The sequence below is a fragment of the Schistocerca piceifrons genome, chromosome X (assembly GCF_021461385.2).
Source record: "Schistocerca piceifrons isolate TAMUIC-IGC-003096 chromosome X, iqSchPice1.1, whole genome shotgun sequence".
In the NCBI taxonomy this organism is placed as follows: domain Eukaryota; kingdom Metazoa; phylum Arthropoda; class Insecta; order Orthoptera; family Acrididae; genus Schistocerca; species Schistocerca piceifrons.
Genome location: NC_060149.1, coordinates 797851300 through 797867015, shown reverse-complemented (window position 1 = coordinate 797867015; position 15716 = coordinate 797851300). Strand labels below are relative to the sequence as shown.

General features: G+C 39.8%; 1 protein-coding gene across 1 annotated transcript in view; it reads right to left on the bottom strand.

Annotated features, from left to right (window-relative positions):
- The window catches only part of LOC124721523 (rapamycin-insensitive companion of mTOR), a 277266-nt gene extending 269329 nt beyond the window's left edge, over nt 1–7937 (bottom strand). The window contains exons 1-2 of the mRNA XM_047246541.1: nt 7363–7937; nt 7233–7277 (exon numbers count right to left, since the gene is read on the bottom strand). Of these exons, the coding sequence (XP_047102497.1) occupies nt 7233–7277; nt 7363–7423 (106 nt within the window). The 5' untranslated portion in view covers nt 7424–7937. The remainder of the gene's footprint in view (nt 1–7232; nt 7278–7362) is intronic.
- Between the last annotated feature and the right edge of the window lie 7779 nt (nt 7938–15716).

The following is a 15716-nucleotide window of genomic DNA, read 5'->3' as shown; positions in this document are numbered from 1 at the left end:
TTAGGTCTATGTTACTAGTAAAGATGGGTCTGTATTAATATATATTAAAATGTATTCATATTGTGTCTTCACATTCTTCAAGCAATTAATAAAAATCATCCTTCAGCATTAAAGGCCTTGGACAAAAATTTAGTTTCACAGCCCTGTGTTATTAACACTATTACATAACATGAATGATTTGTAATATCTGATTTTGGCACAGTTTCAGTGAAGTAATGCAATCTGTATAAGGAGGCTTGTAACCTACTTTTGTTTTGATGATGCTTCCTGCAGTAGCCTAAAAAACAATTTATGCATTACAATGTTTATAGTACACTTTTAAATCAATTTGTATATGAGAAAATGGGGAAAAAACTTACTTCCCATACCCTTGTGAACCAGCATTCTTCAGGATTTTTAGAAGCAGCACTATCACATCAGATTTTTTAAAATATGTATTTCTGTTTTTCTGACACATTCCACATTGTCAAGGATCTCCCCACTTCAAGTGTACAGAATGAACTATATTTAATCTAACATGAAAATTACAGTCACGCAATACATTAACAGGTAAATGGTTGCTAAGCTGGTGTGGAGAGAGAATACACATCTGGCTCACCTCAGTCCTGCAAGTGCTGCAAATTAAGCTACACAAGCAGGTCATGGAGGAAATATACTGACATAAGGAAATGCTCACTGGAGTGCAGGTCAACAGCCACCTACCACCAAACAGGTTCAAATGATAGGAAAACAGCAAAAGATTATCCTCTGCGATTAACCGTATTGCTGTGATGAAGTGTGTTGATCTTCACTAAGCACGTACATGTTTTCTGATAATGACAAGCCTCTATGAGTCATCCCCTGTGGGAGATGAGAGATGGCAGTATAGCAGTTAAAAAGAGCACACAAATCCACACAGAGACAGTTTGCGGCTGCTTGTAGTTCAGTGGTTACAGACATAAAGAGAATGTGACAACAGACGTGCTGAACCCTCCCCCCCCACACACCTCCCTCTCCCACTCTCTCTGATGTGTTTCTTTGCAACAACATATAGACTGCCCTATTGAGACCATTGCTTTGATTTTCCATCACTCCTGAATTTATTCATTTTCCACAGGGAGGAGCAGAATTAGTTGGTTCTTATCATGCACAAGAATCATTCTGACTTCTGATATGAAACCCTCATTCAGTCATTCACGGCACAAGTTTTTTTTTTTATATATAAACAGGCTGCAGGCAAGAATAGAGGCAAACATTATTTGGCATCATTTTCTGGCCACACTTTTCAATCACCAATCAGTTCAAGATGAACAAAGAATAACAAGGCATTAATGAACTCCTACTTAAGAGTTCGAAAAAAAAATAAAAGTAATGAAAAGACATGGTTACATTAGTGTGCAGAAGTGAGCATATGCCTAGAATTGAGCAGATACAGACCCAATAATCTGTCCTGAAGCAGGTCAAATTATAGCTTCATAGCACATTATATGTACCATATAGTCTTAAAAGCATTAACAAAGGGTCTTCCAAAATAATTTCCACCAGGGAGCACCTAAAAGATTATTATAGGGCAGCGAGTAAATACACACTGCTTCAGCCTTAAATAAGGGCACATACAGCAACACAAAATGCTTGGAATTACATCAGTAGGAGAACTTGAGCTAAGCAGCATGTACCATTGGCAAAGACAGAAACTTACAATGTTGTTTTCTCCCATCTGAAGCTACTGAAATTTGCAATGTAAAAGGCTTCAATAGCAAGTTTTATGCAATAAAAGTTGAACTGTACATTCCACTTCCCAAATAAAAGGATCCATGCTCAACATTTTTAATGCCTGAGAATGTGACTGAGTTTTGAAGAATGAGTGTGGAGCATTTAAAAACAAAAATTACACTGTGATGGGTACACTACAAGGGAATGAAAGATTTTGGATCAATAAGAGTATCAAAGACCAGCCCCAAGATCTTTCTCTCTCCACACGTAACTTAGGCCAAAAAGCCATGTCCAGTAAACCTGTATGCATTCAATGTAAAATGCATGACGCATGACAGGACATTTTCAAATGTACAATTTCCATATTTAAAAGGACTTTGAATACTGGCAGTTCACAGGAATCTGCATGTGACACACACACACACACACACACACACACACACACACACACACACACACACACACACACACACACAAAAAAAAAAAAAAAAAACCCCTCCCAGAGGCCACTGAACTATTCCACTTTAAATTTCAGTTTTTTGTAAGATGATCAAATTAGACATTTTTTTCCTTGACCCAAAAATGTGGAACACAAAAAAAAACAACTCATTGGCTTAGGTGTCTGTCAGTTTTTATTATCTAGATATATTCTCTGTAAGACACCTTACGGTGTGTAGTGGAGGGTACAACCATTTCTATCCTTTACTATTCTACTCATGCATTTTGCACTGGAAGTAAAACTGTCATTAATCAGTGTGTGAAATGTAGGCACGATGTTAAAGTGTTCTATATTCTTAAAGGTACTGGTCAAAATGAAAAGTCCTACAAACATTTGTCTGGAAATGTCTGTGCTGACAATTGTTAGCAGTCAGTCCTTATGATGACAGTGATTGATTATTGGTTGTGTGTGTCTCCGTACTTAAATCATGACTGTGATTCTGTTGGACACACAGCACATACAGATTAACCAAATCCTTTGATACCACTTTGCCACATTTCACCCTAAGATAGCCCTCAGGATATGCTACAAATCGGTACTTCACCACAACTAAGATTATACATTCACATTTGTTAGCTTGACCAACACACAAATCAGACTGGCACCTTTCAATCCAACCTATATACAGGGTGTTACAAAAAGGTATGGCCAAACTTTCAGGAAACATTCCTCACACACAAAGAAAGAAAATATGTTAAGTGGACATGTGTCCGGAAATGCTTACTTTCTCTTCAAATCACATTAATCATGGAATGGAAACACACAGCAACAGAATGTACCAGCGCGACTTCAAACAATTTGTTACAGGAAATGTTCAAAATGTCCTCCGTTAGCGAGGATACATGCATCCACCCTCCGTCGCATGGAATCCCTGATGCAGCCCTGGAGAATGGCATATTGTATCACAGCCTTCCACAATACGAGCACGAAGATTCTCTACATTTGGTACCATGGTTGCGTAGACAAGAGATTTCAAATGCCCCCATAAATGAAAGTCAAGAGGGTTGAGGTCAGGAGAGCGTGGAGGCCATGGAATTGGTCCACTTCTACCAATCCATAGGTCACCGAATCTGTTGTTGAGAAGCGTACTAACACTTTGACTGAAATCTGCAGGAGCTCCATCGTGCATGAACCACATGTTGTGTCGTACTTGTAAAGGCACATGTTCTAGCAGCACAGGTAGAGTATCCCGTATGAAATCGTGATAACGTGCTCCATTGAGCGTAGGTGGAAGAACATGAGGCACAATCAAGACATCACCAACATTGCCTGCCCATACGTTCACAGAAAATCTGTGTTGATGACGTGATTGCACAATTGCGTGTGGATTCTCGTCAGCCCACACATGTTGATTGTGAAAATTTACAATTTGATCACGTTGGAATGAAGCCTCATCCGTAAAGAGAACATTCGCACTGAAATGAGGATTGACACATTGTTGGACGAACCATTTGCAGAAGTGTACCTGTGGAGGCCAATCAGGTGCTGATAGTGCCTGCACACGCTGTACATGGAAACAACTGGTTCTCCCGTAGCACTCTCCATACAGTGACGTGGTCAACGTTACCTTGTACAGCAGCAACTTCTCTGACGCTGACATTAGGGTTATCGTCCATTGCACGAAGAATTGCCTCGTCCATTGCAGGTGTCCTCGTCATTCTAGGTCTTCCCCAGTCGCGAGTCATAGGCTGGAATGTTCCGTGCTCCCTAAGACACTGATCAATTGCTTCGAACGTCTTCCTGTCGGGACACCTTCGTTCTGGAAATCTGTCTCGATACAAATGTACCGCACGATGACTATTGCCCCGTGCTAATCCAGACATCAAATGGGCATCTGCCAACTCTGCATTTGTAAACATTGCACTGACTGCAAAACCACGTTCGTGATGAACACTAACCTGTTGATGCTACATACTGATGTGCTTGATGGATGTGCTTGATGCTAGTACTGTAGAGCAATGAGTTGCATGTCAACACAAGCACCGAAGTCAACATGACCTTCCTTCAATTGGGCCAACTGGCAGTGAATCGAGGAAGTACAGTACATACTGACGAAACTAAAATGAGCTCTAACATGGAAATTAAGCGTTTCCGGACACATGTCCACATAACATCTTTTCTTTATTTGTGTGTGAGGAATGTTTCCTGAAAGTTTGGCCGTATCTTTTTGTAACACCCTGTATAAAAAAAATACTGCCAAGTGTTTTGTTCTCTTCCTTTTACTGAATTTACGAGTTCACACTCTACATCATAACATCAAGGTACAAAGCCAAAATCCAGTATCAGTAGCTTCAGTTAACCCATACACACAACTATATACATCAGCCATTCCATGTGTATTTTGAGGATGTGCTGGCATCAGGACAAATTAGTAATTCTATGGGGTGGAAACAATACAAACATCGAAATGGAGACTTATTATTCCATACAGGAGACGGGAGGTATGGTATTACTCTACAATTTAGGAAATGTGGAGGAGCTAGCATTGCAATGAGAAGAATTTAATCCTAAAACAACTAAGCAAAGTGTTGAAGCTGCTGAATACATAAACCAGGCTCACGTACAGACATCTGCATGAGCAGTTACTTTCTCCATTTCACTTATAGCATGTTCTAGTACTTAGCACACAAGATATTCATGCGCAATCACACTTCTGCCAATGGATTCTAAGATGGAGCAATGGAGAACCATCATTCACAGCTTGCATTTCATTTACATATAAGTTGGGATTCACACAGAACAGGATAATAAATTAACACAATATGCATATGTAGGCACATGCCAACGCTCAAGTAATTGTGGAAGCAAGGCATCATATTCACTTAGTTTTAGTGCATGAGCAGGAACTACTGGTGACCCAATAAAAATAAGACCATTCAGTTTAGCTGGCACGTTGACGGGTGAGGTTTATCACTCCCTTTTCTGAGTACAAACTGCTTGCACTAATGGAGAATGTTACCATTTCCCTCATACAACAGTATATAACTAGTGTTCAATGAGTCTTTAACTGATCAAAAATCCAGCTCCACATTCATCTGACTGTAATATCTTTGATCTTGCTGTGATGTCCTCTAATGTCATTGTTGGATCCCATATCCGTCAACAACGACCATGTTGCAGGAGCATATGCCCAACAATACACGAAATCCATGGTGTGATTCTTTGAAGGCTGAAGGATGTATAAGAATGAGTGGTAAACACACTGAGCAGCTCTTACTGTGTCAACAGAAAAATTGCTGTCACAGCACAGAATGAGTCAATCTCAAGTATTTGTTTGTCAATACATAGTGTGCTTTCTTCCGAAGTGTTGGCCAGTACTTATGACAGTAAGAATAAAGGACACTTTCTAAACACCCTGTGGGGCTGTATACGGGAGGAAGTAAGCTCAAACTAACTTTGTGACGGACAGATTGCAATTGGTGTTTCGAGCAGCACAGCACATACATCCTCATACACCTGTATACCTAAGAACAGGTAACACAGGAAGCAAGTGGCACTTTAAAAGAAGGTGATGGCAGCTGGTATCTTCCATTTCACACACTATAATATCAGCTACAAAATTCTTGTACTGTAGTTTGATGAACATGTACAAATACCTCAATTATTCTTAATGTACTCTCTAAGATTAACCTCTGTGTGTCTCCAGAAATTTCTATCATTTTTAAAATGTTTCTACTTATTTCGTAATTGATTTTTCTTGCTGTAGACAGGAGGAAGAAAAAGTCAGAGCGAAAAACTTCATTTACTTTTAATAATCTCTGTTACAGAAAATTAATTAGACATGAAAATTATTTGTCTATGCTAAAGTAATGTATGGTGGTCTACTTCAACACATATGTAATATGAAGTTCATAAATAAGCTATGATTTGTGTATACTGCAAGTATTGAACCAAGGCCTGAAGTACATTATGGACAGATGTAAGATAAGCTACTAAGATAATTAAATCTATATTAATTGCAATTAACATGCAGTCGAGAATGTAGAATAAACATTTTGTATATAGTTGTATACAGACATATATGACAAGCTGATCACACTTTGAAACAGACAACAATTCTCAGTCTGACAATCTAAAAGAAACTGAGCTCTCCCACTGATGCAAAGTTTAATCACTTCAACTGCTTCAAAGAAATTTATTACTTGCATCATTAGCACAGTTATTAAGTTTTATATCTCTCTTATTGCTAACATCAAAGTTTTGATGACTAAGTAACCATTTGTTTGAGCACTGAAACACAGGTGACATAATACTGTCCACAGCATAAAATTAGAAATGTGTGTTACTCCAAGCAAGTTTGGCACAGTTATAACATAAAAAGTATTATAAAATGTGAATTAATAACTGTTTTCAACATTACTTTCCGAATATTATTCCTTCTCCACCGCTGCAACATGAATGAAAAACTAAATCTAAAATTACCTAACTATTGTTTATATGTGCAATGATAGTCATATTCATTAATGTAAGGGACTTAAATAAAGTAGAAGACTTTGTTAATACTTCAGCTTCACTACTGGAAATTTCATGGATACGACCAGAATAATGTCTTGTATTACAAAACAAGCACTTAATACTACAATACAAACAAAAACATTTAATTAATTAATGGCTGAATAAGTATTTGAACTTCAATCACTCCAGCTCTTGTTACACACATCCTTCATTTAAATACCGACGCTCCATATACAAAGTTCCAGTATTAAGTGGAAATTGGGAATCTTCGTCTAAATGTAATATTGTTGTTGAGCGTTTAACAATATTGTTATTATAACAAGTGTTGCCAAACACTTTTAGGGAAAACATTGCTACCTGTCAGACAGTGGCATACCTATAAACAATAGCTTTCCACTGGGAAACTATAGGCCTACAGCGTGATATGTACTTTCTTATTACCGCAATATGAGCAAATCATCGTACACTCGACGCCTCAGATTTTTCCAATAATAAATTCCTTACAATATTTATTTACAAGTCTTGTGTAAGCAAAAATCCAAAACACTACTACGTAATGTGTCTAAAATTTGCTGCTTTCACTGACCTCTGGAGAAGTCGATCTGCACATCGTCTTCACTATCCTGTGGACCTGAAATTTGAAAAAAAAATAAAAGTGAACTACTAGGCGATCTTTAATATAGTGTAGCCTGAAAGACACTCGCAACCTCACTCACTGCGTATGGAACGGCCAGCACGCGAACTCCTCCCTCTTAACATCCAACTTGCGATTGCCATCCTTTACTACATATGTAAAGGGCAATGAGAAACCCCAAACACGATGGCATACATAGTATTTTATTACGGATTTCATTCAACTACTGTCAGAGCACTACACTGACAAGTCACGATCTTCAATTGTACCAATACAAATTTAACCAAAGTTCCTACAAGCTAGAGTGACAATACAAATCGCAGGCCGCTCCAAAAGAATCAAATCACTACATCACATCAGTTTTTATTATCACATTGTATGGGATGTGCTGTATAGCATTAAGCGGTAATTCAACTAATTTTAAATTAGGGCAGTTAGACGGTAGTGAACGTACGCAAAGATATTATTTGCAGCCACCTGTCTACACCTGATACACTACATCAACAAAAAAAGGGCCGATACTGTTCTATAATGAAAAAGGACATTTCGTGACATTGCAGTCAAAAGTACGATTGCGTATTTTGATAGGGAAATATGTAAGGGCAGAATTGCAAATATGAAGCTGCATACATTAAAATATGACTTTTCTGAACACTAAGGACAGAGAAGGAGCGGAGACTCAACACATCAATTACTCTAGCGTCTTTATACTACTAATGATCTTTGATACACTTTCTTATTTGTGCACATTCCATATCCTGTCAAACTGGGCATGTCTTATAAATTACAGTATGTTTTTCTAAATTCAGACGAGCTGAGAGTGGAACGATGGATTTCAAATTTACTTGGGACGTTATTTCCATTTCTGTACTGGTATCGCCACGTAGAAAAATCCCCCAGAAACATTCGTGGGTAACGCTGAACTGGTATAATTGAGTTTAAGGCGGAGCATTATGCCCTATATAAAATTCCATAGACACAGCGTTTATACTGTATTTGTTTGGATACAGGAAGGAATAAATATGAAAATCTTCCACCTGAATGTTCAGTCAGAAACAAACCACGTGAAACTGATATTTTCTGGAATACAAATCTGTCATGTTTTTTGGCCGAGTGAAAATTCTCTTTGTAGTACACCGGTACCGGGTGACATTTCGATGGTTACGAAGACGTCGAAAAGCACAGGTAATTTTCAGAGAAAAATTCTGCTCCGATATTTGGTTTAGTCAGCGCTTTAGTCAATAATTAATATCAAAGTTTTATGTTTTTGGGAAGGGCCTTATGCCTCAGCCTGTGGCTGGAACTGGCAAGCTCACATGATCATCAGAATAGGCAGTGGAGTAGGAGTATTTGCGTTGAAAATACACTGCGCATGAGTTTTCCAAATATCTGTAGAGAAACTCAATAAAACAAAAAGTATTCCACATTCGCCGCATGCAGTCGCCAAGTAGCTATCAAACAAGCCCGGAGCAAGTTTTGTTTTTCCAAAGTTACTATTCCCTTTGCCTTGTTTCACAACCAAACTTTGCCACCAACGTGTTTCTTTTAGCCGAAGCAGATCTTCAAAAAATTTTCATACTGTGACAATTTTACATATGAATTACGTTAGTCGTTTTATGTCGTTCCAACTAGTCGTTTATAAGTTATACAAAAGAGTCACTAGTTCCATAAATATTGTCACGTGGTAACCAGAGACGAGTTAAAATCAGAAATCAGAGTCATGGATGAAGCACAACACGTAAACACTGAACCTACATTTATTACGACCACTAAAGTACAGCCACAACAGAACTGAACTCCTGGATGGAGAGTGCTACTATTTATAAAAACACCGAATATTCCAAAATATACAAACATTACAACTATAAGAAATTTAGAGAAACTTCCAATATACTAACAAAAACTGAAAGAGGTCAGTTGTGAACTGGCGATTCCCCACATCTCAGCCAGCAGCACTAACTGCTATGTGACAATGCGTGCAACACAGTTTGCAGCATTGCTGTCTTTCTAGCGAAACAACGACCCGCTGTTTCAGAAGTTCTCATTAGAACCAACTGCAGCCCACTCGATCTAGATCTTGTTGATGGTTCTCTGTATGGCAGCGCTGGCAGATCCTCGCGTTCTATTCGTGCTGACACAACATAGACACTATGACGAACACCAAAGGTAGCCCATCCCATCTTTGCAGTCGTCAAATGGCTCTTCAGCTCCTGGAACGAAGAGTCCCCATCGTCGACCTGCTCCTCTGGACTTGAGTATGACTTCACATGGAGGACATGTACGACGTCTCTGGACTCTTATCTTCTTAGTGAAGGGTCATAATCCTCAACGTCATATGTGACGTCCAGAAAATGACGAAGGTATCACACGATCCAAAGCAGATTATAGCAATCTGTATCTCAATGGCTGATGCTTGGCATTACATGGCTCTCAGTCTTCCTCCTGGGTGTCCAGTGGTCATATGCGAGCCAGCTGTCTTGCTTATTTGGTCCTGGTAAAGAAGTGCTTCACGTAGTCGTCCTGAGTACCGTCCAGTTCAGACAGGAATAGTTTATTCACTGTTTTTTCCGCCTCACAACCATGAAGCAGAAAGAACTATGTGGAGCTTTTAGTGTCTTACTTCGCTCAGTAGTACGTGAATGTCATTAGACATCAACAGCATACCCACCAAGGTCTTACCGAAATGTTCTGACAAGGGAACCTCCCCATCGCACCCCCCTCAGATTTAGTTATAAGTTGACACAGTGGATAGGCCTTGAAAAACTGAACACAGATCAATCCAGAAAACAGGAAGAAGTTGTGTGGAACTACGAAAAACTAAGCAAAATATACAAACTGAGTAGTCCATGCGAACATAGGCAACATCAAGGATAGTGTGAGCTCAGGAGCGCCGTGATCCCGTGGTTAGCGTGAGCAGCTGCGGAACGGGAGGTCCTAGGTTCAAGACCCCCTCGACTGAAAAGTTTTTCTTTATTTTCTGTCCGTTCGTTCATTGACGTCTCTGTTCACTGTATTAAGTTTAGTATCTGTGTTTTGCGACCGCACCGCAAAACCGTGCGTTTAGTAGACGAAAGGACGTGCCTCTCCAATGGGAACCGAAAACATTTGATCGCAAGGTCATAGGTGAACCGATTCCTCCACAGGAAAACACGTCTGATATATTCTATACAACACTGGTGAAGGCATGTGCGTCACATGACAGGAATATGTTCCCGACCCACCTAACTTGTACACTTGGCGAATGGGTAAAAAGATTCTTCTACCTTGCCCGATTTAGGTTTTCTTGTGGATGTGACAATCACTCCCAAAAAAGTGATGAAAACATAAGAGTTTGTCACATAAACTGCAACAAATGAATGCAACAGTTTCCCAGTCGCACAGTTTTCCCTGTGCTCTGTCAAAACATATGTTTTTAACGTTTTCAAATTTTTCCGTGTGTAGACCGTCAAATCCTGCATATGTCCAAGCAAATCTGAACATGGCCTGGAATTTTGGAGAGCGAAGTTAATTGTGTGTGAGTGCCTGAACACTGATAATTGTCTGAAAATTAAAAATTGAACTTTTCATTCGAGGGAAGACTTGAACCAAGGACCTCTCGTTCGGCAGCTGCTCACGCTAACCACGGGACCACGGCGCTCCTGAGCTCACACTCTCCTTGATGTTGCTTATGTTCGCATTGACTACTCAGTTTGTATATTTTGCTTATTTTTTCATAGTTCCACGTAACGTCTTCCTGTTTTCTCGATTGATCTGTGTTCAGTTTTTCAAGGCCTATCCACTGTGCCAACTTATAACTAAATCTGAGGGGGGTGCGATGGGGAGGTTCCCTTGTGAGAAACCATTCGTCTATAGGTGGCATTCTGCGGGTAACGTCGAAATGTGAAATTACATCTGATACCGTACTAGTCTCGACTGGAAAACGTTTCCTCGCTCAGATTATCCATTGATTCCTGTTTGTCATCTTCGAGAACCTCCCAAAGAAGTTGCCATGTGCTTCTGTCACTGGGCCTTACAGTGGCTCACATAGTGTCTAATGACCGAGCGAGGTGGCGCAGTGGTTAGACACTGGACTCGCATCAGGGAGGACGACGGTTCAATGCCGCGTCCGGCCATCCTGATTTAGGTTTTCCGTGATTTCCCTAAATCGCTCCAGGCAAATGCCAGGATGGTTCCTTTGAAAGGGCACGGCCAACTTCCTTCCCCATCCTTCCCTAATCCGATGAGACCGATGACCTCGCTGTCTGGTCTCCTTCCCCAAACAACCCAACCCCAACCCTCATCTTCATGTGGATTAGTAGTGTCTAATGGATTGGCAGAGACCTGGACAGTGATATCTGGATCTGATTCTGAGCAGAATCTTCATAAATCCAAATGATAAGATGTTGGGATATATGGAAAAACTCAGCGTGGCTGGTTGTAGATGAGCTGGGATGATGAGCTACCATTTCCAGCACATCGTATCATAGTTCCTCTTATACAAAGTTCCGTTTATTACTGGAGTTCTCATTTGGTTGGCTCCTGGTTCTTCAAGTCTTCTATGGTTTTTAGCAGTGCTGGATCTTCCATTTATTCAACAGCAATGTCATTTAATGCAGGAATGACTGGGTTTTCGTCTGTGCTGCTATTTTCCGTGACATGACCCCTTCAAAGGTACTCAGCACCCTTGTTTTTGCATCAGATTTTGTATGTCACTGTGACATTATATTCTTGAAGCTACAGTGCCCATCTCAACAGTCGACATGACAGATCCTTCAGCCTACGTTCGTGAATTGTTTGTCAAATAAATATGGCCAGAACTTGTTGATGGCCCAAACAAATACAAGGCACAACAACAACAACAACTACAACTTCTACTACTACTACTACTACTACTACTACTTTCTCGGTTGCAGAGTGGTTCTTCTTGACCGCAAGAGTACTCTGGAAGCACAAGCATTGCAACTGTACCACAACTTCTAGCGTTAGTGTGATGTTCTGTATTGACATTCTCATTATACAATATTAGGACTGGAGAATATTTTAGCATCTTTTTAACAACAAGGAAAGATCTTTCTGGCACCCTGTTCCAGGAAAATTTTACGTCTTCCAGCAGTAGTTCATGCAAAGGACATAAGTAGGTTATCAGTGTATGTTGTGGTACTGATCTGGTTATAACTGGTTTCATATCTGTAGATACCATATGGACTTCTGGTGTCAGGTTACACCCGAGTCAACTATTATACTGCTTATGCCACAAATTTCGACTACTCCCTCTGTACGAACACACATATCCTATATTACCACTTTGTATCCAGATTTTTCCATATTTGCCACATTTTTCTAATTTTCTGTTTTCCCACATCTTTCAGTCTTTCCATTTTCCATATTTTTACATATTTTGCATATCTTCCATTTTTCCACATTTTTCTCGTTTTCTCTATTATTTTTCTACACTTTCACAGGTTGCATGTAATGCAAAAGTATGTTCATATGCTCTTATTGCATACCATGCCAAGTTTCTTTAGAATCCAGCTGTGATACAGATTCTCCACCCAGTTAGTGCATCTACAAACTGTACTTCTTCCAAATGTCATCCCACACAATACTGACTGCCAAAGCCAACTCTTATATTCTCAATATCAATTGAGGTATTATATGTCATACATATTACTTGGTCGACTTTCCCACTTCGCTGATACAAGCTGCAGCCCTCTGCTGCTCCAAATTGTAGCATGTAATGTAATTGTGTGTTACATAACTATGTTGATGCATGGGAGACTCTCAGAAAACTGAATGCACGAATTTGAAGAGTCTACACGTTCTCCTTCAGCATGACAATCCCAGATCACACATGAGAGCCGCAACATCTGCAACAATGTAGCACCTTGGGTTCACTGTCATTGATCATCCTCCATACAGTCTTGACTTGAGCCCATCTAATTTTCATCTGTTTCCAAAACTTAAAGAACACCTTTGAAGACTTCACTTTGATAGACATGAAATGGTGCAAGCAGAGATGAGATTGTGGCTCCATAAAAAAAGTTAACCATTCTACAGTGAGAGTATCAATAAAGTGGTCTCTCATTGGGAGAAATGTGTATGTCACCAGGGTGACTACACTGGGAATTGAATATACAGACATGAAGAGAATAAAGATGTAGGATATTAATAAAGATTGTTTTATTTAAAAAGCTTTAACAGTTTTCACATAAAATATTCAGAGGCATTACTTTTCAGTACACCCTCATATCACACTATGACCACAACATTATGATGTCATTCTTTTATACTTCCTCGAACATTAACAACACAGAATACAGTCAAAGTATAGATATCAATACTCTAGCGATACAAGGTAGGAATAATGTCCAATACACTGATAACTATCGCTGTCAGCGCTTAGATTCAGGATATGTGTAAGTGACAAATGTATATAATAATGCTTGAGGAACTGACCCTATAATAAACACACATGTAGCTGAGTTACGCTATTGTGTGTTGGTTTTCTCACAGAGGCCTCTACTGCCTACCCCTCCTGACCTACCAGGAGTGGATCGACTTAGGACACCATCCCAGACTTATTGTTGACAGATTCACCTTCTTATACTACCCCACAGTTAACACTGGTGGATCCATCTTCGGACGATATCCCAGATGTAACACAGATAGATCCACCCCAAACAATGGTGTAATGCTAGTGGATTCACCTTTGGACACAATACCCAGGCTTGATGTCAGTGTATCCACCCTAAACACGTTGCATTTATAACAGGGTAAAGTCAGTTCCTCCGATTTTACTATATCCATCTGTTACATACATATATCCTGGATCTAAGCTTTCATAGCTATAGTTGATCAGTATTCCAAACATTATTCCCGTCTTGTATCTGTAGAGTATATACTAAGCTTTTACAGACAAGGCTGAACTGTATTCTGTGTGATTAACATTCAAGTAAGTATAAATGAATGTCATTGTAGTTCTGCGGTTATGGAGTGATATTTTGTAAGAATCAGTAGGTAAAAATCTCTATTTAAGATATCCTCCTCCACAGCAATCCAAATGTGTGTTAAAGAAACTTATGCAATAAAAGCATATAAACATACTTGTATATTGATAAGCAGCCTAAGGAAAATGTGGAGTTCGTCATGTCCTTCAAAGTTCAAACACATGCATAACTAGCTGCTAATGAACAACTTAAATTTTTAATGTCACTTTGTGTTAGACAACAAGTGTGATAGGTGACTTTCAAACTGCTCATAGATGCACATGGTCTTATGAATGCAGTGAAATTACAAGTGATTCTTTGTTGATGGTGATGATAGACCGCTTAACGCTCTTAATCATGACTTTTCTTACTAGTTACTGCATCGAGGCGTAACTATCCAGAGTGACCTTACGTGAAATGGCCATATAAGACAGATACTGGGAAAAGCAGATCCAGATCAGATTCATCGGAGGAATCTTAAGGAAGTGTAACTCATCCACGAAATAAGTGGCCTATAAGGTGCTTGTTCGCCCGATTCTTGAGTATTGTTGATGTATATGGGATCCCTATCAGGTAGGACTGATAGGAGAGATAGAGAAGATCCAACGAAGAGCGGCGCGTTTCGTCACAGAATTGTTTAGCTGGCGAGAAAGCGTTACAGATATGTTAAACAAACTCCACTGTCAGACGTTACGGAGAGATTCACTACAAGAGTTTCGGGACAGCACTTTTCAGAAGGAGTCGGACAACATACTACTTCCTCCCACATACATCTCGCGTATTGACCAAGAGGAGAAAATTCGAGAAATTAGAGCCAATACAGAGGCTTACCGACAATCATTCTTCCCACGCACTATTCGCGAGTAGAACAGGGTTGGAGGGATCAGAGAATGGTACTGAAAGTACCCCCCCACCACACACCATTAGGTGGCTTGAGGAGTATGATGTAGATGTAGATTAACCATACTATACGAGGTCTGTTCAAAAAATTCCGGAATATTGCTAATTTCGCGCCAATGTTGTGTTGGAGGGAAATGCGGTTGGCATCCCTGCACACGACTGTGCTTGATCTGTAACTGCCGTGTATGTGTGTTAGTTTTTGATCAGTGCTGTATTGAGTAGATCGTTGTGTCGCACAAATTTCGTAATGATAGAAGTAGAGGAGCAACGCGCCTGCATTAAATTTTGCGTGAAACTCAAGAAAATCTTTACAGAGACGCACCAAATGATGCAGGAAACCTACGGCGATGAGTGCTTATGCCATACTCGGTGCTACGAATGGTTGACACGGTTTAAAAATGACCGGACGAAAGTTAGGACGCCCTTTGACGTCTATCGATGACGCACATGTCAGGAACTTCAACGAAACTGTGCATGCCAAGCGAAGACTGACTGCCCGCGAGATTGCAGAAGAATGTAACATTTCAGTTGGATCATTTCATGAAATCCTGACATAGCATCTTGGAATGCA